A 24,313-nucleotide genomic window follows, 5' to 3' on the forward strand; every position below is an offset into this window, starting at 1 on the left:
GGAATTGGCAGTGAGCCGAGATCCTGCCACTGCACTACAGCCTAGCGACAGAGCTAGACTCTATCTAAACTAAACTAAACTAAACTAACTAAATAAAAGCTATTGAAAGCCATGTGGTTTATTAATTTTATTTTAAATATTAATAAACTCGGAATTAATGGAAGAAACTTTACAGTATTATATACATACTGAGTCAGCTATCATTTCCTTTTTCTGATTTTTTTCTACTTGCCATTCTTTCTTGAGATTTTCTAGGTAATCTAAACTGAGTTGTATTTTAAAGTACTCTTTTTTTTTTTTTTTTTTTGAGACGGAGTCTCACTCTGTCACCCAGACTGGAGTGCAGTGGCGCCATCTCGGCTCACTGCAACCTCTGCCTCCTGAGTTCAAGCGATTCTCCTGCCTCAGCCTCCCGAGTAGCTGGGACTACAGGCGTGTGTCAACACGCCAGACTAAATTTTTGTATTTTTAGTAGAGACAAGGTTTCACCGTGTTAGCCAGGATGGTCTTGATCACCTGACCTAGTGATCCACCCACCTCGGCCTCCCAAAGGCTGGCATTACAGGCGTAAGCCACCGCGCCCGGCCCTACTTTTAGAGATTTTTAAAGTATTGAGTCGTTTAATTATTTGCTTAAAAATGATGGGGGTTTCATTTTCTGTGTGGCACCACGTGATTTTAAACTAAATTCTTCACTTATTAGTCATTTGATTATAACCTCATGATAGATTGCACAGAATTTTGAGAGGGGAAAAATTATAGCTTTCCTTTCGGACGCCACTGGTGAATACAGGCATATGCCACCATTTTTTTTTTTTTTAGTCGTGACAGGGTTTCTCCATGTTGGTCAGGCTGGTCTCGAACTCCCGACCTCAAGTAATCTGCCCGCTTTGGGCTTCCAAAGTGCTGGGATTACAGGCGTGAGCCACTCACTGACCCTGGCCCTGGCTGTTTGTTCTTGTATTAAAGAAGGGCTCTACGTCCTGTCTGGAAAGGGCATAGCTGGCTCGGACCTACCCACCGCCTTTCCCAGGACCTTCACTCGTCCTGTTCCACCGCAGCCCCGCCTCCCCAACGCCGGGTGCGCTGTGGCCTGGCTGCCTCCCAGGCCCCGCCCCCGAGGCGCCACTTCCCCCACCCAACTGCGTCTGCGCTCTCACGAAGGGGCGGAGCAGGTCGGTGGCGCGCTGACACCTGGCGGCAGCGGAGGGCGGGCCAAAGGCCCAGCGTGGGCTGGGATTGGCTGAGGCGGCGCTGGTGGAGGGGGCAGGAGGGAGGCGGGGAGACAGTTGTCGGGCTGGTGTCCGTGCTGGATCCTGGGCGGTCTGAGGGGCGCGGAGACTCGCGGGGAAGGAGACGGCAGCGGCATGGCGGCCGGGTATAAGAAGCCCGACCCTCCTCTTCCCCGTTTTCGTCGCCGCCACCGCTGGAATCACTGGGACCCTCTAGTTTGCGTGTGTTAGTTATAAGACCGCCGCACTCCTGTCAGACCCTCCGCTCCACGGCCCTCCTTCCTTCCGTCGCCGCAGCCAGCCCGAGCGTCGGCCGGCCGTGTAACACTCTCCTACCCCACCCACCAGCCCGCGGGCCAGGACCATGGAGGACATGAAGCTGGAGTTCCCTTCCCTTCCACAGTGCAAAGAAGACGCCGAGGTAAGTCGGCCCCGTGGCTGCCACGCACAGGCCTCTCCTCGTGGCTCCGGCCGAGGGGCGACCCCAGGCCCCAACCGTCGCAGTCTCCACCTGCGCGGGCGCCCTGCCTCCTTTGGGCGTCCCGGGACCTCTGAGGCCGAGCATTCGGCGCCAGTCCCGACTGAGCTCTTCGTTCTCTCTAGACCCCGCGGAGGGGCAGAGTCCGGTGTACTTAAATTTGAGGAGAAGAGGAAAAGCAATCCCTTAGTCCTTAGACTTGGCATCCAGGACTGACCTGGAGTAAGGTTCCTCTTTTATTGTCAAAGTAATACGAGAGCGAAGTTGGTTTTAATCTCCATTTGAGGAATATCGGTGGTGTAAACGATTTACTTGCGGGACACATGGCCCCACATGTGGAATAGACCCGGCGCCCGAAGTTTGGAAGCGCGCCTTTGAAAAGTTTCCCAGAGTTTCTTGTTTGTTTTTAGACAAAGCTATGACCTGCACAGTAAAGTGTCTCAAAGCTAGCTCATCTGAATCTGAGAACTTTAATCAGAAATCTTGCTCTTTGGAGGAAAATTAATATTGAAACTAAGATTCTATGTACCTTTTCTCCTGGTTTCTAATTTGTGGTTATTTTTATTCCATCTTACATCCCTGCATGTTGTTTTCACTGGGATTTTTTTTTCTCCAGCTATTGCTAGTTTAACATTTTATGGCATTGCAGACTACTAAATTAGAATTTTCTGGAGGTTAAATTAACAAGACAACTAATCTCAGCTATACTTTAGTAGGATTAAGAAAGAACATCTAAAATCTCTAGTTATAAATATCTTTAAAATAGTTGGGAAAATAAAGCCCTATTTTTAGGAGACCAATTTATTCCTAATATTCTATTGAATGTCTTCATTTGGGGTTCACATTTTTGTTTGGAGGGCTCTCTTGTGGTATTGATGCTTGACAGTTACATTTGTTTTAAGAGTAGAGACTTTGTTTGTGACTGGATATTGCCGTTGCAAAATGGAGTGCAGTGGTGCCATCTTGGCTTACTGCAGTATCAACCTCCCATGCTCAAGCCATCCCTTCACCTCAGCCTCCCCAGTAGCTAGGAGTACAGACGGGAGCTATCATACCTGGCTAATTTTTTTTTTCTTTTTTTGTAGAGATGGGGTTGTTGCTCAGGCTGGCCCCCAACTCTTGGCCTTAAGACCCTCCCGCCTTGTCCTCCCAAAGTGTTGGGATTGCAGGTGTGAGCCACCATACCTGGCCCAAGAATATACTCTTAAATAAGAAAAAAGGAGTTCATATTTAGGCTAGTTATTAAAATGAATTTATACTTAACATACAATAATGTGAATGAGGAGTATGCTTTTATTTACTTATTTTTGCGATGGAGTTTTGCTCTTGTTGCCCAGGCTGGAGTGCAATGGCATGGTCTCAGCTCACTGCAACCTCCACCTCCCTGGTTGAAACGATTCTCCTTCCTCAGCCTCCCAAGTAGCTGGGATTACAGGCACCTGCCACCACACCTGGCTAATTTTTGTATTTTTAGTAGAGATGGTTTCACCATGTTGGCCAGGCTGGTCTCCAAAACCTGACCTCAAGTGATATGCCCGCCTTGGCCTCCCAAAGTGCTGGGATTACAGGCGTGAGCCACTTAGCCTGGACAAAAAGCTTTGTACGCCAAACTGATTATTTAAAAAGAATATAGCTGGCCAGGTGCAGTGGCTCATGCCTGTAATCCCAATACATTTTTTGAGGCCCAGGTGGGTGGATCACGAGGTTGGGCATTGGAGACCAGCTGGGCCAACATAGTGAAACCCTGTCTCTACTAAAACTACAAAAAAAAAAAAAAAAAAAATTAGCCAGGCATGGTGGCGGGCACCTGTAATCCCAGCTACTTGGTAGGCTGAGGCAGGAGAATTGCTTGAACCTGGGAGGCGGAAGTTGCAGTGAGCCGAGATTGCACCACTGCAGGCCAGCCCAGGTGACAGTGTGAAACTGTCTCAAAAAAGAAGAATTTATCTGTCTTTTCTGTGTGGGACTGTTGAAAACACACTCTATGCTGCCAGATGTGTGGGGTTTTTTCCACACCAAGCAATTTTTCAAGCAGGCATGAACTGGATGTCCCATAATTCAATTCTGACACATACATACCAGAAGTTAGTCAGATCCCACAGATTAATGGCTCAGTCCCACAACACTGCCCCCAACTTCAGATGGTAATCACAAGTAGTAGGTTGTCTCCTATACTCCTGACTGACTGACTGAAAATCAGGGTTCCCATTACCCCTTCCTTGCTTCAGTTAACTTGCTGGAGTGGTTTACAGGACTCAGGGAAATACATTTACTGGTTTATTTAAAGGATGTTACAAAAGATGCAGTGAACAGCCAGAAGGAAGAGATGAATACAGCAAGGCATGGGGGAAGGAGTGTACACCACCATCCCAGTGTCACTGGTAGAGGGTTGTGACTGCAAGTTGTCCAGGTTCTTGGTGTTTTAAACAAAGAATTGGACAAAACGCCCAGCAAAGCAAAGAAAGAATGAAGCAACAAAAGAACGAAGGCAGGGATTTATTGAAAACAAAAGTACACTCCACAGTGTGGGAGTGGCTGGAGCAGACTCAGTTTACAGAATCTTCTTGGGTCCAAATACCCCCAGAAGTTTCCCATTGACCACTTCCTGCTCACCTCATGTAAATGAAGTGGTGGCTTGCAGTTGGTCAGGGGTGAAGTTACAAAGTTATACTTCTGTGCAAAGGAAGACACCCCCCTCATCAGTCTTCTTGATTGTAGACAGCAACCATTCAGAGACTAGAGTGAAGTTATAAAGTTGCAAACAAAGGCTCCACTCCCAATCAGTCTGATTTCTTAAGAACAGCCAATTTTCCATCTCCCATGGAGAAAAGGTGGTGGGTTTGCAAAGGGAGTAGCCTCTGGTCCTTTTGTTACTTAGGTGTGGAAGGTTAGGGTTTTCCTTTCAATTTAGTTCTGGGAAGTCTGGGTGAAACAGCCTTAGGTTCCCTGCCTCCACACCCTATTCACCTGCCTCACTAGCACCTCCAACGTGTTCATCCAGAAGCTCAACAAATCTTATTAAACAGTTTTTATAGAACTTCATCTCCAGCCCCTCCCGTAGATGTGTGTGGTTAAGACTGAGAGTTCAACCCTCTAGTCACATGGTCTTTCTGGTGACTGGCCTCCACCTGAAATCACATCATTAGCATAATCAGGTTTGATCTAAAGTGGCTCATGAATAACCAAAGACACTCCTATTACTCAGAAAATTCCAAGAGTTTTAGGAGGCCTGTGACAGGAAGCTCAGAGAAAGACCATGTATTTCATATTGTATCACAGGGATAGAGGTAATGCTTAAAGCCTAATGGCTAATGATGCAAGTATTGTCTGCTGAAAGCCAATTCATTCCGTATTTCCTTTTTTTTTTTGAGACCAAGTCTCACTCGGTTGCCCAGGCTGGAGTGCAGTGGCATGATCTCGGCTTATTATAATCTCTGCCGCCCAAGTTCAAGGGATTCTCCCGCCTCAGCCTCCTGTGTAGCTGGGACCACAGGCAGGCACCACCATCCCAACTAATTTTTTTGTATTTTTATTAGAGAAGGGGTTTCCCCTGTTGCCCAGGCTGGTCTCATCAAACTCCTAAGCCCAAGCAATCTGCCTGCTTCAGCATCCCAAAGTGCTGGGATTACAGGCGTGAGCCACAGAGCCTGGCTTTATACTGTATTTTGATTCTTCATTTCAATTCACTGTGATTACTTTTATCTTTTTCTAACTTTTAAAATATTTTTTATCTTTTCACATTGGGATTTTGTGTTATTTTGCATCTTCTTTATATTGGTCTACATTTCAAAAACAAAATGAAGTCTCTGTCTTGTGTATGTGTTAAAATAATTGAACTACATAAGAATGTTAGGCCAAATAAGATGTAGGAAAGGCTCTTTGATAAGCATTTGGCATTTTAGATCAGAGGTGGCAAGTACCCATCACATAGCATTCTTCTTTTATCCATTTCAGATATTATTTGTTGATCAGAAACTCTTCTTCCTGAGTCTTGGACCACACAATGTTTTAGTTATCTACTGTCAGTTGATTAGAGTTGGCATGAGAAACAAAAAATCTATTGACATCTCTTAGAAGATCAGTTTTTGGAAGAATCTTCTGGAATATCTATTCTGTTCTTTAGTGAGCAATTTCATCCATTATATGAAGTAACATAATAATTCTGGAAGCCCAGTTATTTAAAGAATGCCTTAAGCTTTGTTTCTTGTTCACTTAAATTTTCAGATGTTTGTGATGCCACACAAGTCTGATTTTTTTTTTTTTTTTTTTTTTTTTAAGATGGGGTTTCACCATGATGGTCAGGCTGGTCTTGAACTCCCGACCTCAGGTGATCTGCTCGCCTTGGCCTCCAAAGTGCTTGGATTACAGGCGTGAGCCACCATGCCCAGCAAGTCTGATATTTTTATAAAATGTTCTTAAAAGAATAATGTAACTTTAAAAAATCTGCATACTTGTGTGTCACATCTTTAGCCTTTAATTGGGTGACTTTTTAAGTAATGTTATTTACTTTTATTGTTTGTTTTCCTCCCATTTTAAAGGAGTGGACCTACCCTATGAGACGAGAGATGCAGGTATGGCAACCTTTTGTTTGTTCAAACCAACCTGTTATTATCATAAAAACAAACAGTTTACAGGATTTGAGACCTGCTGATTCATGATCTGTAGGTTCATTATTATGTATTTTAAATAATTAATTATTTTAAATATTTAAGATTAATCTTGGGTCTTAAAAAGATGGGAAATTAGATTAGATTATACACGCTTAATGAGTCACTTTCTTTTTCCTCAGGTGAAAATTGGATGCTATCTTTGTATTCCTTTTGAAAGCGGTTTGCTTTCTTTGTCTAGACAAGGAGACTGACTGTACAACAAATAAGTGTTGTTGTTCATTTTGTGTCTGATTTTCAATCAGCTTCCATAATTAAGTCTTTTAGAAGATCAAATGGAATACTTTCAGTTTGGAATGAATTAAATGATAACTAACCATCATAGCAATTCATTTTCTTTTACATTTCTTACCATTTACAGTCAACTCTGTTTGCCCCAGGATTAAGCAGTATCTTGTTGCTGGGGAATTCCTTGACTTCTAAAAAATCTGTTTCTTTATCTTTTAATGAAAATTCACTTTGAAAAAATATATGAGTACCTATGAGGCATTTACTTGGTGCTGTGAGGAATGCAAAGATGACTAAATGTGAGAAATCAGTCATAGATACAAATAATTATGACTCATAGAACTGAACTGTAAAATTACTATTAGTATCTAGGGTGTGACATATCCAGACTGAAAGCTTTCTATATTGAATTTACATAGAATAAATTTGAATTCATCATCTGGAAGGTACATATTTAAATTGTTGAAACTTTGTCAACAGGCACATATTTGAGTTTGGACTTTTTATGTTACATTAATAATTTGCTTCTATTAACTATAGATAATAGTTGTAGGTCGGGCACAGGAGTTCTTGTCTGTAATTCCAGCAGTTTGGGAGGCTGAGACAGAAGGATTGCTTGCGTCTACCTAACCAGCCAGGGCAACATAGTGAGACCTCATCTCTATTTTTAAAAGAAAAGAAAAAGATGAAAAAAATAGATAATAGTTCCAATCTTGTTGTATCTTGTTCTGCTTTTGATTTGGCCAAATACGGTTTTGTGTAGGTCCAAAGGGATGATTTCCTTTATGCCTGTTTTATTTCTAGATTATAGCAGAAAATAGAAGTAAAATTTAAAATATTTTATTAATCTAAAATGCAACATTATGATGTACTAATTCCATCCTTTTTTTTTTTTTTTTTTTGAGACGGAGGCTCGCTCTGTTGCCAGGGTGGAATGCAGTGGCATGATCTTGGCTCACTGCAAGCTCTGCCTTCTGGGTTCAAATGATTCTCCCACATCAGCCTCCTGAGTAGCTGGGACTACAGGCGTGCACTTCCACTCCCAGCTAATTTTTGTATTTTTAGTAGGAATGAGGTTTCACCATGTTGGCCAGGATGATCTCTTGACATTGTGATCCGCCCACCTGAGCCTCCCAAAGTGCTGGGATTACAGGCATGAGCCACTGCGCCTGGCCAATAACAAACTTTAAGCAAATTATTTTAACAACTATGAAAACACCCCACAAATTCAGTTATGTGATACATATTTTTATAGATTTAAATTGCTAATAGTAAATATCTCAATTTTTTTTTTCTAGGAAATTTTACCTGGATTGTTCTTAGGCCCATATTCATCTGCTATGAAAAGCAAGGTATGTTAGATTCACCAAGAGAGACTTTTATTAACAAACTTTTCTTGGGTAAGTTCTTTACTAATAAAGAGTTTTATTTTAGGGAGCATCAACAAATACTGTCTGTTATCAGTAATTATCACTCTGGAGTACCTTCCTCTTTCCTGATTTTACTAGACCAGTAGTTCTCAAGTGTTTCACCACAAAGCATAGAATTTTTGTTTTTTTCTCATGAAATTCATATTTTTGAAAGATGTACCCAACAGTTGATCGTTAATAACTTATTTACTCTCTAAAATACTAGACATCTGTAATTGCTAATTATAGCTTCAGAACAATATGAGATATAAAGCCCAAAATAAGGAATTTCAATGTTTAGTTAAGCCTTCCTTATCAAGGGTAAGACTGTTTGTGTAAAGTGAAAATGATTCACCTTAGTTCTGTTTGCCAACCAGACTTTAGAGGTCTGATTGGTATTCCTGATCTGAAATTTGAAACTTTTGAGTACCAGTATGTCACTCGAAGGAAATCCTCATTGGAGTATTTCAGATTTCAGATATTTGGATTAGGGGTGCTCAACCAGTAGGTATAATGCAAATACGCAAAACAAACAAAAAAATCCAAACTGTGAAATACTTCTGGTCCCAGGCATTTTAGATAGGGGATATTCAATCTGTATTCTACGTAGTCAAACTTTAATGGACTTACTCAGTTGCAGTTAAAATAGGTAGATCTCATTTTAATAAATATAGCAATGTTCTTGCACATCTGAAGATTCAATGCTACTAATTCTCTTTGAATTACAACATGAAATATATACAAATGTCTTTCCCCAATACTTGGCCTGTTCAGAAATCAGTATAGTTAAATTGTATTTGATATCTCCATAATATAATTTGATGTTCTTAGGAATTTAAGCGGGGTGGGAGTTTTAAAAGGTCATTCATTTTGAAACTAGAAGGTTGTTTTCACTGTTGAGACATGGGTAAAAGTAAACTCTGGTCATCTTGATGACTCTGATTAGTTGGAAAGATAGGGAGTTAATAAAAATAAGTTCTAGGGAAAGGATACGGCAGGTAACTGTAGACATAGCTGTAATTTATTTTGTAAAAGGCAGATATAAACAAGGTTATTGTCCATATAATTTGCTATTCACCAAGTACTAGTGCTCCAGATGGTTTTATATAATTTACTTTTTAAAAATTCCACTGTACCTTATAAATATATTTACAGTATTTATCACATTAAATGTCATATTTGTTTAAAGGTCTATCTCCTCAATGGAAGGCTCAGGAAGGCAAATCACATGAGGCCAGGAGTTCAAGACCAGCCTGGCCAACATGGCAAAACCCCGTTTCTACTAAAAATACAAAAATTAGCTGGGCAGGTGGTACACGTCTGTAATCCCAGCTACACAAAACAAAAACACACAAAAAAAACCGTCTAGCTCTTCAAAACCTCTTTTCTTGAAATTCCATCATGGCCTTATTAGAGAAAAAGCCTCTATGGCAGTATTTTATATTTCCCACCCTAAGTAACCATGTTATAGCCCATATTTCTTTTCATACCATTATCTAAAAACAACAAAAAATATAATGAAAATAAACCTAAATGGATAAACTCCTTTTTAAACACTCATTTATTGTTACTATTTTGTGGGAGAGAGGAGCAAGGTCTTACTCTGTTACCCAGGTTGGAGTACAGTTGCACTTGGTCATAGCTCACTGTAACCTCGAATTCCTGGGCTTGAACTGTCTTCCCACCTCAACCTCCCAAGTAGCTAGGATGCACCACCATGCCTGGCTAATTCTTAAAGTTTTTGTAGAGATGGGGTCTGGCTATGTTACCCAGGCTGGTCTCAAATTCCTGGCCTCAAGTGATCCTCCCACCTTGGCTTCCCAAAGCACTGGCATTACAGGCATTACCCACCATGCCTGGCTATATTTACTTAAGTATATCTTTTATTAAATTTAAATATAGTTTAAATAAAAGGAACAAATTTAGGGCCTTTGTAACTAGTACACTATTTCTTTTTGAAAAGTTTTTCCACTGTTTTTAAATGTCATAATTTGCTTTATATTAGGTTGGTGCAAAAGTAGTTGCAGTTCTGCCTTTGAAAAGTTCAAAATAATTCTATTCGCTGTTACATTAGGACTCTATTTTGATCGTTTATTTTTACTTAGTAGTGGTCTAATGGGCCTTCAATGCTTGTTAAAGTATCTTTATCCATAATTATGTGTGTCATCTTGTACTTTCTCACATTCATAAAGTAGATAAGAAAACTCCACCATAGATCATCAGGTGTAAACAAAGGACTTAATGTTGAATTCTTTGTGGAAATTGGCATAAATCTCAATATAGAGCATTGGTTAATTATTAATTTTATTGAATGCTTCTCTCACTTTCCCTAACTCAGGTTATACTCAAGAAATACAAAGATAATTGAATTCTAATCTATGCTGACATAAAACTTGCTGCAGAAATTAACACTTAAAACTTGCAAATTATATTGTCTTAGTTCAGGCTGCTCTAACAAAATATCATAGATTGAGTGGCTTAAACAACAGACAGTTATTTCTCTGAGTTTTGGAGGCTGGGAAGTCCGAAGTCATGGTCTGGTTCTGGTGAGGACCCTCTTGCTGGCTTGCAGATTCCTGCCTTCTTACTATATCCTCACACAGCCAAGAGAGCAAGTTCTTGTCTCTTCTTATAAGGATATAAATCCTTTCGTGGAGGTTTCTACCCTCATGACCTCAATCTAAAACTGATTACTTCCCAAAGACCGCACCATCACATCTTGGGGGTAAGGATTTCACCATATGAATTTGAGGTGATGCAAACATTTAGTTCATAACACATGTAAATTATTATTTTTTTTACTCATGAATTATTAGTGCTACTGTTTTGTATGATTTAAAGTGGGAATTAAATATATAGGATTTTAAACTGAAGATATCAGAAAATTCAAGGTTATCTGATTCTTATGCCATCATGACTTGTTAGTTCGTTATTGAGCAGGTAATTATTGAACAACTTAACTAATTATAAATACACCATACTTAAAGTGAATTGTATTATACATTTTACACATACTGTGTATCAGTGAACAAACAAAAATCTTTTCTCTCATGGAACTTAATGCTCTAGGTAATAAAATAACATCTAAGCTCACTTAAAATCACTTGCAAATGAATATTATTTGGTAACTTCTAGAATTGTCATGTTAAGTATGGAGCCAAAAGCAACTACAGGTTGAGTATCCCTAATCTGAAAATGTGAAATGTGAAAAGTCTGAAACTTTTTGAGTTGTCACTATGACAATACAAGTGAATTTCACACCTGACCCCATGTAACGGGTCACAGTCAAAATGTTGTTTCATGCACAAAACGACTGTATGGAATTACCTTCAGGATGTATGTATATGCTATGTGTGAAACATAAATGAATTTTGTGTTTAAACTGATCCTATCCCCAAGACATCTTAGTATGTATATGCAAATACTTCAAAATAAATCTGAAACACTTCTGGTCCTATCTTGGGGCCAGCATTTTGGATAAGGGATACTCAACCTGAATGGAATATAACAAGATGTTATTGAAGTTGCCATTTTTAACTTTAGGAGATTTTTTAATTTTATTTTTGACACGGAGGCTCACCCTTTCGTCCAGGCTGGAGTACAATGGCGTGATCTCAGCTCACTGCAACCTCTGCCTCCCAGGTTCAAACGATTCTACTTTAGGAGAATTTTTAAATGGTGAAAGGTTAATTAGATTTTGCGAAGCATGTAAATTAATTCTGACTCGTAAAGTATACTGGGAGAGGCAAGGAGTAGTCTAGAGATTTGGGCTCAGGTATTGCTGTTAACTAGGTCAGTGATGTCCAATATTTGTAATGTAACTGTTTTATGTCTTAGTAGTCCCCTCTAAAGAATAAAAATTGCAGTCTATATATATAATAACTACTGTTTATTAAACACTTGCTCTGTGTCCCAGGCGCTATGCCAAATATCTTACATAAAGGTTCCATCAAGCTCTAAAATTATAGATATGAAATATCCCTGTTTACATTTTGAGGACATTAGTGTATTAATCTTGAATCATTGAAATACCTTGCTGCCCACTTCAGGTATATTCTAAAATTAACTTTAATCCCCTGGACTTAAGCAGAGATGTGGGTTCTATGTATTTTCAAACATCTGTGTTATAGTAAGATGTTTTGTATTTTAAAATGTTTATCTTCCCTGTCCTCCCTCCCCCTGCTTTTTTTTTTTTACAGCTACCTATACTACAGAAACATGGAATAACCCATATAATATGCATACGACAAAATATTGAAGCAAACTTTATTAAACCAAACTTTCAACAGTTATTTAGGTAAGAAATATTGTTATAATTTGTAAAACACTACATGAAGTTTCATTTCAGGTTTTGTACCTTCAGTTTTTTCTGTACCTGTCTACTTTGTAAAGATGGGTCACACAGTACATAGTTTTTAAAAAATAAATCTTGCTTAAAATACTTAAATAATTTATCCCCATAATGTAGGATTCTAAGGGTTCAAAAGAATGTATATTGTCAAGTTTCTGGGAAAGTAAAAAAAAGAATTTAAAAATAACATATACTGAAAAGTAGGTTTCAGTGTACATTATTGTATCTCTTGAGGGATAAGGGAATTGAGTAGGGGGTAGAAATAGGGAAGCCAGTATCTACTGTTACCTCTTTATTGAGTAGCTTTCCAGTGTTATGTTAAATTTATGAGCATATTCTTATAGATAACTTCTGTTTTTTATATTGGCTTTTTTAAAATTATTTTTTACTTTATATTTTTTGGAGGTTGGTTCATACCAGTACTTATATCTAACTGCTTTATTCTTTTAAAGTTGGATTGTAATCCGTTGTATGGTTATACTAAAATTTACTCAATCAGTCTGTTGGACATTTAGATTGTTTCTGGCCTTATACTAATATGTATAGCATATAGTGACTGTCATTATACATATTATTCAATTTGTATGTGAGCACATTGATAGGACAAATTTGTAGAATTGCTGTATGTAAGATTATGGACATTTTTAATTTTGATAGATGTCACAGATTACTTTGCAGTGAGTTGTATCAGTTTATATTGCCACTATCAAGTATATGAGAGTGACTCTTTGCTTGATATCTCCCAAGATGGAATTATAAAACATTTTTAATTTCTCCAAGTTTAATGGAGTAAAAATGGTATCTCATTTGTTGTTCTTATTTATCTTACAGGTTCAGTTGAGCATGTAATGGTTTTTAATGTTCTTTATTTTAACTTTGTTTTTAAAATAGAGTATATTACGCATGGTACAAAAGTGAAAGGATATGTAAATGTATATTGAAAGTTACTCTACTTCCTCCTCTAAACCCAAGCCACCTCAGTCCTCTCCTAGGAGTCAGCTTCTTCTTTGAATATCTTTGTAAAAGTATGTATGTTAAAAATTTTATTTTAGGCTGGGTGCGGTGGCTCACGCCTGTAATCCCAACACTTTGGGAGGCCGAGGTCAGCAGATCACCTGAGGTCAGCAGTTTGAGACCAGCCTGGCCAACATGACGAAACCCTGTCTCTACTAAAAATACAAAAATTAGCTGGGCATGGTGGCAAATGCCTGTAATCCCAGCAGCTTGGGAGATTCAGGCAGGAGAATCGGTTGAAGCTGGGAGGTGGAGGTTGCAGTGAGACGAGATCGTGCCACTGCAGTGCAGCCTGGGCGACAGAGCAAGACTCCATCTCAAAAAAAAAAAAAAAAAAGTTAATGCTCTGCTTTATTTATAAAATGAAATCAATCTATAAATATCTGTAAATACAAGATAGGTACTCTAAAATATATTGTGTGAACATAGAATACTGTATAACTGTGAAAAAGAATGAAATATATGTGTTCGGATTTGGGCTGATCTCCAAGATAATGCATTATACGAACAAAGCAGGGTGTGGAACAATGTATGTATTCCCAGTGTGTTGAGAAAAAAAAAAAAAAAATATATATATATATATATATATAAATTAAGTATATTTATTCTTGTATATACATTGAAAATTTCTGGACCAACTGACTAGAAACTTCATAGTGATTGCTTCTACGAAGGAAAATTCAGGGCCTATGATGTTAAAGGGACTTGTTTTTCTTTTCTTTTTATTTTATTTTATTTTTTGATACAGAGTTTTGGTCTGTCACGCAGGCTGGAGTGCAGTGGCGCGATCTCAGCTCACTGCAACCTGTGCCTCCTGGGTTCAAGTGATTCTCCTGTCTCAGCCTCCTAAATAGCCGGGACTACAGGCACACACCCAGCCTGGGCAATGTTTGTATTTTTAGTAGAGATGGGGTTTCACCATATTGGCCAGACTGGTCTTGAACTTCTGACCTTGTGATCCACCCACCTTGGCCTCCCAGAGTGCTGGTATTACTCACATGAGCCACCACATCCAGCTGAAGGACATATTTTTCACTGTACACTTGGTTTTCTTGGGAGATTGGCTCCAGGAACCCCCATGGATAACAAAAATCCTCAGATGCTCAAGTCCCTTATATAAACTGGTATAATATTTGCATACGACCTGTGCACATCCTCCCATAAACATCAAATCATCTCTAGATTACTTATAATACTTAGTGCAATGTAAGTGCTATGTGAATAGTGTTGGATTTTATTTATATTATTTTTAGTGTTGTCTTATTTTTTACCTTATTTTTTGTTAATGTTTCTGATCCATCATTGGTTGAATCCACAAGTGTGAAATTCTTGGATACAGAAGGCTGACTCTGTATATTTTTGTAATGTTAGAATTTTGTGTGTGTGTGTGTGTGTGTGTGTGGTTTTAGGGAGCAGAGAAGTTAATAGGCAAGAAGGAAGAGGCTCCGCTGTATAGAGCTAGAGGGAGAGGTGCTCCAAGCTGAAAGAAGGAACCCCCTAGAATTTTTTTAAAGTATATTTAGTTTATTAAAACTAGTTATTAAAAAGGAATATCCCAAAACACTGAATATTTTTATAATTAGGAAAGAAATGCTTTTTTTTTTTTTTTGAGATGGAGTCTCACTCTGTCACCCAGGCTGAAGTGCAACGGCATGATCTAGGCTCACTGCAGCCTCCACCTCCCAGGTTTAAGCGATTCTCCTGTCTCTGCCTCCGGAATAGATGGGACTATAGACACATGCCCCCACACCTGGCTGATTTTCGTATTATTAGTAGAGATGGGGTTTCACCATATTGGTCAGGCTGGTCTCGAACTTCTGACCTCGTGATCCACCCGCCTTGGCCTCCCAAAGTGCTGGGATTACAGGCGGGAGCCACTGTGCCCAGCATTTTTTTTTTTTTTTGGCAAGATTTCTCTCCATCTCCCAGGCTGTATTGCAGTGGTGTGATCTCTGTTCACTGTAGCCTTGACCTCCCAGGCTCAAGCAATCTTCCCGCCTCAGCCTCCCAAGTAGCTGGGACCACAGGTGCACACTGCCAGACCTGGCTAATTTTTTAAATTTTTTGTATAGATGGGGTTTTGCTATGTTGCCCAGGCTGGACTTGAACTCCTGAGCTCAAGCGATCTGCCCACCTCAGCTTCCCAAAATGTTGGGATTACAGACGTGAGCCATTGCACCTGACCGTAAAGCACTTACTCTTATAAGTATTTTGGAAGGTACAGAATGATACCAGGAAGAAAAATACTTAAATCATCCACAATTCCACAATCTAGAGAAAACACTTTAGTTAATATTTGGCATATTTCCTTCTAAGTCTTTCTCTGTTGTGTATGTGTATTTCTGTATATACGCATAAAGTTATTTATTAAAGAAAATAGACTTGTATTTTATAATATCAAACTATATAAGTTGAAACTAATCTTAAGAAAAAACAGTCAAAAAATCATACTATACATTTCTAGTTTGTACAGAATTTTTGTTTTAAATAACAATATTGTTGGTGCAGGGTCTTTATCCTGATAGAAGAACCATTTCTTCTTAAACTTTTACAATACTAGCTTCTTAGAGATTGATAGTTCTACTAGTGATTCTTGACACTGAAAATGGTATGTGTTACAATATTTTAGTTTCATTCTGAGTTAACATTTTTTCCCTGAAACATTGTTTTATATAACTGGAATACCCAATCACTTGAGGATACAGTCATTGTTGAAATTCTTGTGGGTTAAATATTGGATTTTCCTTAGATCCTGAGGTTCAGCTTCTCTGTTTTGTTGTTATTGTTGTTGTTTGTTTTGATACAGAATCTTGCTGTTTCACCCAGGCTGGAGTGCAGTGGCCCAACCTCGGCTCACTGCAACCTCTGCTTCCTGGGTTTAAGCAATTCTCCTGCTCAGCCTCCTGAATAGCTGGGATTACAGGCATATGCCACCATGTCTGGCTAATTTTTGTATTTTTAGTAGAGATGGGGTTTCACTATGTTGGCCAGGCTGATCTTGAACTTGTGACCTCAGGCAATCTGCCTGCCTCGGCGTCCCAAAGTGCTCACCTTACAAGCGTGGGCCACCACGTCCAACCTCTCAGCTTCTCTGTATTAAAGTCTTGAATTTTTTGAAGTTGTTACCACTTAAGTGATTGTTAAGAACTGTAATTTTTAATGCAAAATTGTCCTTAAAACTAATAACTTAGCTAATTACCTATAGTTGTGTTAATAAACAGTGGTCTTAGGTTAGAAATAGAAGTTTTTTACAAAATAAAATAAGCTAGCAAATTAAAAATGCCCTATTTTAAGTATTTTGTAAAGTATAAAATTCAGGACAGGTCCTCTCTCAGCTAGTTTTAGTTTAGTTTTGTTTTGTTTTGCTTTACTGAAGATTAGTTCAAACAGTGAATGTTTGACTCATGGTTCCATAGACCATGCCTTCTGTTTTTATTAGTTTCTTCTTTATTAGACTTTGGACTTCCTCTGAAATGTCCTCTGTAGGTTATGAGCAGGGTCACAGGACCACTCAGAGAGTATTTTATAAAGATGGAGTGTCCCTTTGTTTGCTCAGGATGGTCTCAGATTCCTGGGTGCAAGTGATTCTCCCACCTTGGCCTCCCAAAATGCTGGGATTACAGGCATGAGCCACTCTGCCCAGCCTGATGGATTTTTTTTAAATAATAAAATATCAGAGATGTTAATATGGTGTTTCAGGTTTTAAATGCTATGGCTTCAAGCAATATAAAATATACCACACAGTTCTTGGCTATATGATACTTTGAAAGTTGTTTTGCATTCTTGTCATGGTTACTTAGAAATAATGAGTTACTTATTAGAAATACATTAACTGTTTTACTTAAAGTGTGCTTATCACAAAATACTCTATTTTCAGATATTTAGTCCTGGATATTGCAGATAATCCAGTTGAAAACATAATACGTTTTTTCCCTATGGTAGGTACCAATATTTTTAAAATATCATTTAAAATTTATTTATAATTTGACCTCTTAATTGTGCTTCTGAAACTTACTACTTTTACTTTGCTGTGACTGAAAATTATGTGATTATGTTATAAAGAAAATGAGTAGAAAATTTTTTTATGATCTCCAGAAATTTGAGGAATCATATTTTGACTTTATTAGATTCAAATTAAATTTTGGCTTCTGTTAATTTTTTGGACTTGTTCTATTTGTACCATTTTGTAAATTTGTGAATGAAGATAATTTTTATACCTACAAAGTAGGAGGAAATTGTTTTCAATAAGTTTCATGATATGCGTTTGTTTTATGCTTACATGAATCCATATGTCTTTTGCCTCCAGACTAAGGAATTTATTGATGGGAGCTTACAAACAGGAGGTAAATAATATTTCCTTTACTTAGCTAATGTTTATATTTAGATTATTTGTTAATTTTTTAGTTGGCATTTGTCTTAAATGCAGGATATGAAAGTTAGAATTATATGTAGTAGCTTACTCCTCAATTTGTATTTTCCCAGTTACTTGTTTCAAGGCTTTCTAGAGTATCCCTGTAGATTGTCTTCAAATCCTCTGTGAGCTTTCAGTTTCTTTAATAAGATTCTGCTCTATTCTCTACACAGTTAATATTAACAAATTGTAAAGATTTGAAAATTAATATCCAAGTGGTTATAGTATATGATATAAAATATTTAAGGAAAGAGTTATTTTACTGTGATTTCAACATATTTCAGCTGCTGACTCAGGTGTTTTTCTGTTTGAATAACTAATTCATGTTTTTCAGGAAAAGTTCTTGTGCATGGAAATGCGGGGATCTCCAGAAGGTATGGTGTTAGAAATAATCTTTCTTTCTGTAACATTTAATTACTGAGTTGTATTTCGTTTTTTTTCCTAAAATTGTTTTCCCCTCTTCAGTGCAGCCTTTGTTATTGCATACATTATGGAAACATTTGGAATGAAGTACAGGTAAGAAAATACCCTAAAACCTAGTCACGTTTAAATTCTCATTAAAATGAAGCTTAATAGAAACTGTTTGCAAGTTTGAAGTTCGTATTCCCCTGATTATTTCTCATGTAGTGATGTTTGATTAGGCAGGCCCTTATTCCATGGTTAGTCTCAACCTAATTTATCTATCTGTATAGATATGTATAGGCTAATCTGGAAATCCTATGGAAAACTACTTACCCAAAGGGAATTAGTTGGTCTGAGTATAAAAACTCCTGTACACAAATGTTATTGCTTGCTTTATTTAAAAGGCTAATGTATTATGTTCTCCTTTAACAATAATTGGATGAAAAATTACCTAGGAATTGTTGGTAGCATCTATCCACAATTCAGAGTAGTCTTTCTTATCAAAAATCATCTTTTCCAAGTATTCTATATAGATTTTTTAAAAGATAGGGGATGGTCATGAACTTCTTGCCCCAAGACAAAGCAAAAGCCTCACCAGTGTACAGTATTTCCTTTCTCAGTTTGTCTTGTTTTACAAGTTAGAAATCTTACAGTAATCATTGACACCTCTATTTCAGTCTCCTTTTATATTTAAATTAGAATGGAAAACTTTGCTTAAAGATATCTATTCTTAAAAAAAGATATCTATTCTTAAAGGAATATTATTTGAATACAAATCTTTGTCTTTTTAATGGAAAAAAGATTAAACGTATTGATGGACTTTACGTTTTATATATTTTATTATTTGAAATCTTGTCGGAACATTAATGTTGGAAATAATTTGCATTTATTGGGTGTCTGCTATGAGCTCAGTACTATTATAGGCACTTTTATCTCATTTAAGCCTCATAACAACAAAAGGAATCTAAGCTTCTTTAACCAGTGATAATATTTTGAGCTTGAACTTGTATATGCACAAAATGCTTACATTTGATTTATTTTAGAGATAGGATCTTCCTCTGTTTCTCAGGCTGGAATGTAGTAGCACAGTCATAGCTCACTGTAGCCTCAGATTCCAGGGCTCAAGCAGTCCTCCCACCTCAGCCTCACCAGAAGCTGGGACTATGCCACACCACCATGCCTAACTAATTTTTAGGGGTTTTTTTTTTTGTAGAGATGGGGTCTGGCTACATTGCCTGGGCTGGTCTGAAAGTCCTGGCTTCAAGCAATCTTCCTGTGTTGACCTCCCAAAGGATTGGGGTTACAGGCATGAGCCACTGTACCTGGCCACTTTACACTTATCTCCTATTTATAGTAGTTCCCCAAGATAGGTATTATTATACTCTTCATTTTACCAATGGACAAAATAGGGCTTAGAGAAGTTGAACAAGCTGCTGTATGCATATAGCTGGTGAGCAAGGAAATTATGATGCTTTTTCCATTACAACTCGTTACCCCTCTCTATTGTTAGTTGTATGATTATGATTAATTCATTAAATAATGCTATCACATTAATTTTCTTTTTTTGTTTTCAGAGATGCTTTTGCTTATGTTCAAGAAAGAAGATTTTGTATTAATCCTAATGCTGGATTTGTCCATCAACTTCAGGTAACTTCTCTTTTCTTCCTCTTTAAGGTAGTCAGAAAGTAAGATTTAAAATCTTTTGCACATAAAATTTAGGTGTACAATTTACTTTGTAAATACTTAAAATTGCCATAATCTAATGACTTTGACTATTTTCGTGGCTGGGTGTGGTGGCTAAGGCATTTGGATCACTTGAAGTCAAAAATAGGTGATCAGCCTGGGCAGCAAAGCAAAACCCAATCTCTAAAAAATAAAAAAATGAAAAAAATTGGCCATTCATGGCAGTGCATGGCTGTGGTCTCAGCTACTCAGGAGGCTAAGGTGGAAGGGTCGCTTGAGCCTAGGAGTTTGAGGCTATAGTGAGCAGTGATTGTGCCATTGCACTCTAGCCTGGGACGCCGAGTGAGACCCCGGCCCTAAAAAATTTAAAAAATTTTTTCTTAAAAAGCTGGCATTACCAAGCAAAAAGGGTTAAAGACACATTATCAAAACTTAGGTAAAATAATTGGTGTTAGAAATGTCTATTTTTTTTCTTTATTTTGATCACAGAGCATAAGAGAGTTTTGATTCTAAGTATACTAACTATAACAGCTTTTTCTATTCTATATTTATCTTTTCCATGTTGTTTCATATTTTGTTGATGTCTGGCAGATGCAATGAAAGACAATAAACCTGTGAATTAGTCTGATTAGACCAGGTTATTCAGTTTATTCCAAGAGGCAAAATCATAGGCTACAGAATGTGCTCTGGCTAATTATTTCCAGTTATGCAGGAATAAAGCTCCTGTTTTGACATCAAGAATATTTATTAAAAAATATATTGTTGTAGTTACCAAGTTTTAAAATTCATTTTAATGTTTAATTTACTTTTCATTTTTACTACATTCAAAAGAGAAACAGTGGCATCTGTGTTGAGCCTGCATTCTTTTTTTATTTTTATTTTTAAAAAATGTTTTTTAAGGTTTTGTTTTTTGTGGGTACATAGTAGGTTATATAGTCATGGGTACATTAGATATTTTGATACAGGCATGCAATGTGTAATAATCACATGATGGAAAAACAAAATAGCCGTTCCCTCAATCATTTGTCCTTTGTGTTACAAACAATCCATTTATACTCTTACTTATTTTTAAATGTGTACAAACATTCTCTTTTAAAATTAATTTTTGTATTTCAAAGAGAAGTATATGCATATGTGTAAGAAAATTGGCCTGGCGCAGTGGCTCATGCCTGTAATCCAAGCATTTTGGGAAGCCAAAGTAGGTGGATCACCTGAGGTCAGGAGTTTGAGACCGGCCTGGCCAGCATGGTGAAAACCCATTTCTGCTAAAAATACAAAAAATTAACCGGGCCTGGAGATGCATGCCTGTAATCCCAGCTACTTGAGAGGCTGAGGCAGAAGAATCGCTTGAACCCAGGGGGTGGGGATTGCAGTGATCAGAGGTCAGGCCACTGCACTCCAGCCTGGGTGAAAGAGCAAGACTCTGTCTCAAAAAATAAAAAAAAAATTAAAAGTTGAGCAGTACCTAAAGAGAATACAGTGTAAGGTAAGTCTCCTTAATAGTTTGTCTTGAAGATTATCTTATAACAGCAGAAATAACTCTGTCTGTGTAATATTTTAATTATAGATCTCTCACAATTTTATGAGTGGTTTCTTATTTAAGGACCTTTCAATTATTTCTAGTCTTTCATGATTATAAAGAATATTGGAAAGATCCTGATAGCTACATCTTTGTATACCTGTGTGAATATACCTGTAAGGTAATTGAAGGGGAATTGCTGGGTTCCATCCAGTGCATTTGAAATTTGATAGATGTGAAATAATGTAAACTTATATCACCAGGAAACAAGGAGTGCCTGTTTCCTCCTACCCTAATTAACAACAGTGGCCAAAAGTGGTTTTGTTTTGTTTTTTTCTGATATGGAGTCTTGCTCTGTCATTCAGACTGGAGTACAGTGGCGCCATCTCCACTCACCACAGCCTCTACCTCCCAGGTTCAAGCAATTATCCTGCCTAAGCCTCCTAAGTAGCTGGGATTACAGCTGTGCACCACCATGCCTGACTGATTATTGTATTTTTAGTAAAGATGGGGTTTTGCCATGTTGGCCAGGCTGATCTGGAACTCCTGACCTCAGGTGATCCACTCTCCTTGGCCTCCCCAAGTGCTGGAATTATAGGTATGAGCCACCACTCCTAGCCCAAAAATGTTTTATCAGATTTTTTTGATCATTGCTGTTATGGTAGTAAAATTGGCAATTCCTTAGGGCTTTAATTTGCTTCCCATTGATTTAGTTTCCCATGTTTGGGTTATTTGTATTTATTTTTCTGTGAATCATTTGTTGGTGTTCCTCTCACCAGTTTGTAAGAGCTCTTTTTATGTTATAGAAATCTATTTGTAGCCTCCTGATTTGAAATATCATTTTTATTTTATACCAAATTCTGATACATACTTTAGAGTTTTGAAGTTTTTTCTCTCTCTCTATCTCCCTCCCTCCCTTCCTTCTTTCCCTCCTTCCCTCCCTCCCTCCCTACTTCTTTTCTTTCTTTGTCTGAGCCAGGCCGGAGTGGAGTGCAGTGGCACGATCTTGGCTCACTTCAAATGAACATCCATCTCCTGTGCTCAGGCAATTCTCCTGCCTCAGCCTCCTGAGTAGCTGGGATTATAGGCACATGTCATCCTGTCCAGATAATTTTTGTATTTTTAGTAGAGACAGGGTTTCACCATGTTGGCTAGGCTGGTCTTGAACTCCTGAGCTCAGGTGATTTGCCCATCTTGGCCTCCCAAAGTGCTGGGATTACAGATGTGAGCCACTGCGCCAGCCAAGTACAATATTAATGTAGATAAAATATGAAGTTTATTCTTTCATATAAGAATATTATAAGTTTGTTTTTTCTTGTATCTGTCTGTTGCCCTTATATTTGAATGACAGTGGCTAGATATAATTTTTTTTTTTTTTTGAGACAGAGTTTTACTCTTGTTGCCCCGGCTAGAGTGCAATGGTGTGATCTCAGCTCACCACAACCTCTGCCTCCCGGGTTCAAGTGATCCTCCTGCCTTAGCCTCCTGGGTAGCTGGGATTACAGGCATGTGCCACCACACCCAGCTAATTTTGTATTTTTAGTAGAGACGGGGTTTCACCATGTTGATCAGGCTGGTCTCGAACTCCCAACCTCAGGTGATCTGCCCGGCTAAGTCTCCCAAAGTGCTGGGATTACAGCCACCATGCCTGGCCCAAAATTTTTATTTAATATTTTTTCTCTAGTGGTTTTGTACACGGACTTGATACTATTATTTTTTTTTGAGACTGAGTCTTACTGTGTTGCCCAGGCTGGTGTGCAGTGGCATGATCTCGGCTCACTGCAACCTCCACCTCCATAGTTCAAGCCATTCTCCTGCCTCAGCTTCCCAAGTAGCTGGGATTACAGATGCATGCCACCACACCCAGCTAATTTTGTATTTTTAGTAGAGACGGGGTGTCACCATGTTAGCCAGGATGATCTCAAACTCCTGACCTCAGGTGCTCTGCCCGCTTCAGCCTCCCAAAGTGCTGGAATTACAGGTGTGAGCCACTGCACCCAGCCTAAGTGCTGTTTTTGAGAAATTTGAAGACAGACCAATTTTGAAATTACCCCCTGAGATGAATTTATTTGTGTCAGAAGAAGGGTTGTCTACATCAGCACTCCCCAACCATTTTGGCACCAAGGACCAGTTTCATGGAAGACAATTTTTCTGTGGATGGGGTTGCAGGGGTGATGGTTTCAGGACAAAACTGTTCTACCTCAGATCATCAGGCATTGGTTAAGGAGCATGCAACCTAGATCCCTCGCATGCGCAGTTAACCATAGGGTTTGCACTCCTGTGAGAATCTAATGCTGCTGCTGATCGGACAGGAGGTAGAGCTCAGGTCTATCTCCTGCTGTGTGGCCCGTTCGTGACAGGCGATGGACCAATTGCACTCTGCAGTCCAGGAGTTGGGGACCCCTGGTCTGGATGACCATACGATGCCTTATCAAGGTGTATCCTGATTTTTTTTGTGTATTGGTTTTTTGAGAAGGGTCTTGCACTGTCACCCAGCTACAGTGCAGTGGCGCGATCATGGTTCACTGTATCCTTGACCTGGGCTCAAGCGATCTTCCCACCCTAGCCTCCTGAGTAGCTGGGACCACAGGTATACACCACCACACCTTGATAAGTTTTTTGTTTTGTTTTGTTTTGTTTTGTTTTGAGACAGAGCCTTATTCTGTCACCCGGCTGGGATGCAATGGCACGATCTTGTCTCACTGCAACCTCCACCTCCTGAGTTCAAGCGATTCTCCTGCCTCAGCCTCCTGAGTAGCTGGGATTACAGGTGCCCACCACCACGCCCGGCTAATTTTTGTATTTTTAGTAGAGACAGGATTTCGCCATGTTGGCCAGGCTGGTTTCGAACTCCTGAACTCAGGTGATCTGCCCACCTTGGCCTCCCAAAGTGCTGGGATTACAGGCATGAGTCACACAC

The 24,313-nt window shown here is 38.7% G+C and overlaps 1 protein-coding gene across 1 annotated transcript in view; it reads left to right on the forward strand.

Annotated features, from left to right (window-relative positions):
- Window positions 1–1,284: 1,284 nt before the first annotated feature.
- STYX (serine/threonine/tyrosine interacting protein) overlaps window positions 1,285–24,313 on the forward strand; it is a 32,145-nt gene continuing 9,116 nt past the window's right edge. Inside the window, exons 1-9 of the mRNA XM_012451040.3 lie at window positions 1,285–1,652; window positions 6,248–6,280; window positions 7,903–7,956; window positions 12,213–12,310; window positions 17,256–17,316; window positions 17,685–17,721; window positions 18,124–18,163; window positions 18,255–18,305; window positions 19,766–19,838. Of these exons, the coding sequence (XP_012306463.1) occupies window positions 1,596–1,652; window positions 6,248–6,280; window positions 7,903–7,956; window positions 12,213–12,310; window positions 17,256–17,316; window positions 17,685–17,721; window positions 18,124–18,163; window positions 18,255–18,305; window positions 19,766–19,838 (504 nt within the window). The 5' untranslated portion in view covers window positions 1,285–1,595. The remainder of the gene's footprint in view (window positions 1,653–6,247; window positions 6,281–7,902; window positions 7,957–12,212; window positions 12,311–17,255; window positions 17,317–17,684; window positions 17,722–18,123; window positions 18,164–18,254; window positions 18,306–19,765; window positions 19,839–24,313) is intronic.

Source organism: Aotus nancymaae, unplaced genomic scaffold (genome assembly GCF_030222135.1).
Source record: "Aotus nancymaae isolate 86718 unplaced genomic scaffold, 86718_ANA_hifiasm-v0.15.2.pri h1tg000062l, whole genome shotgun sequence".
Taxonomy (NCBI): Eukaryota; Metazoa; Chordata; class Mammalia; order Primates; family Aotidae; genus Aotus; species Aotus nancymaae.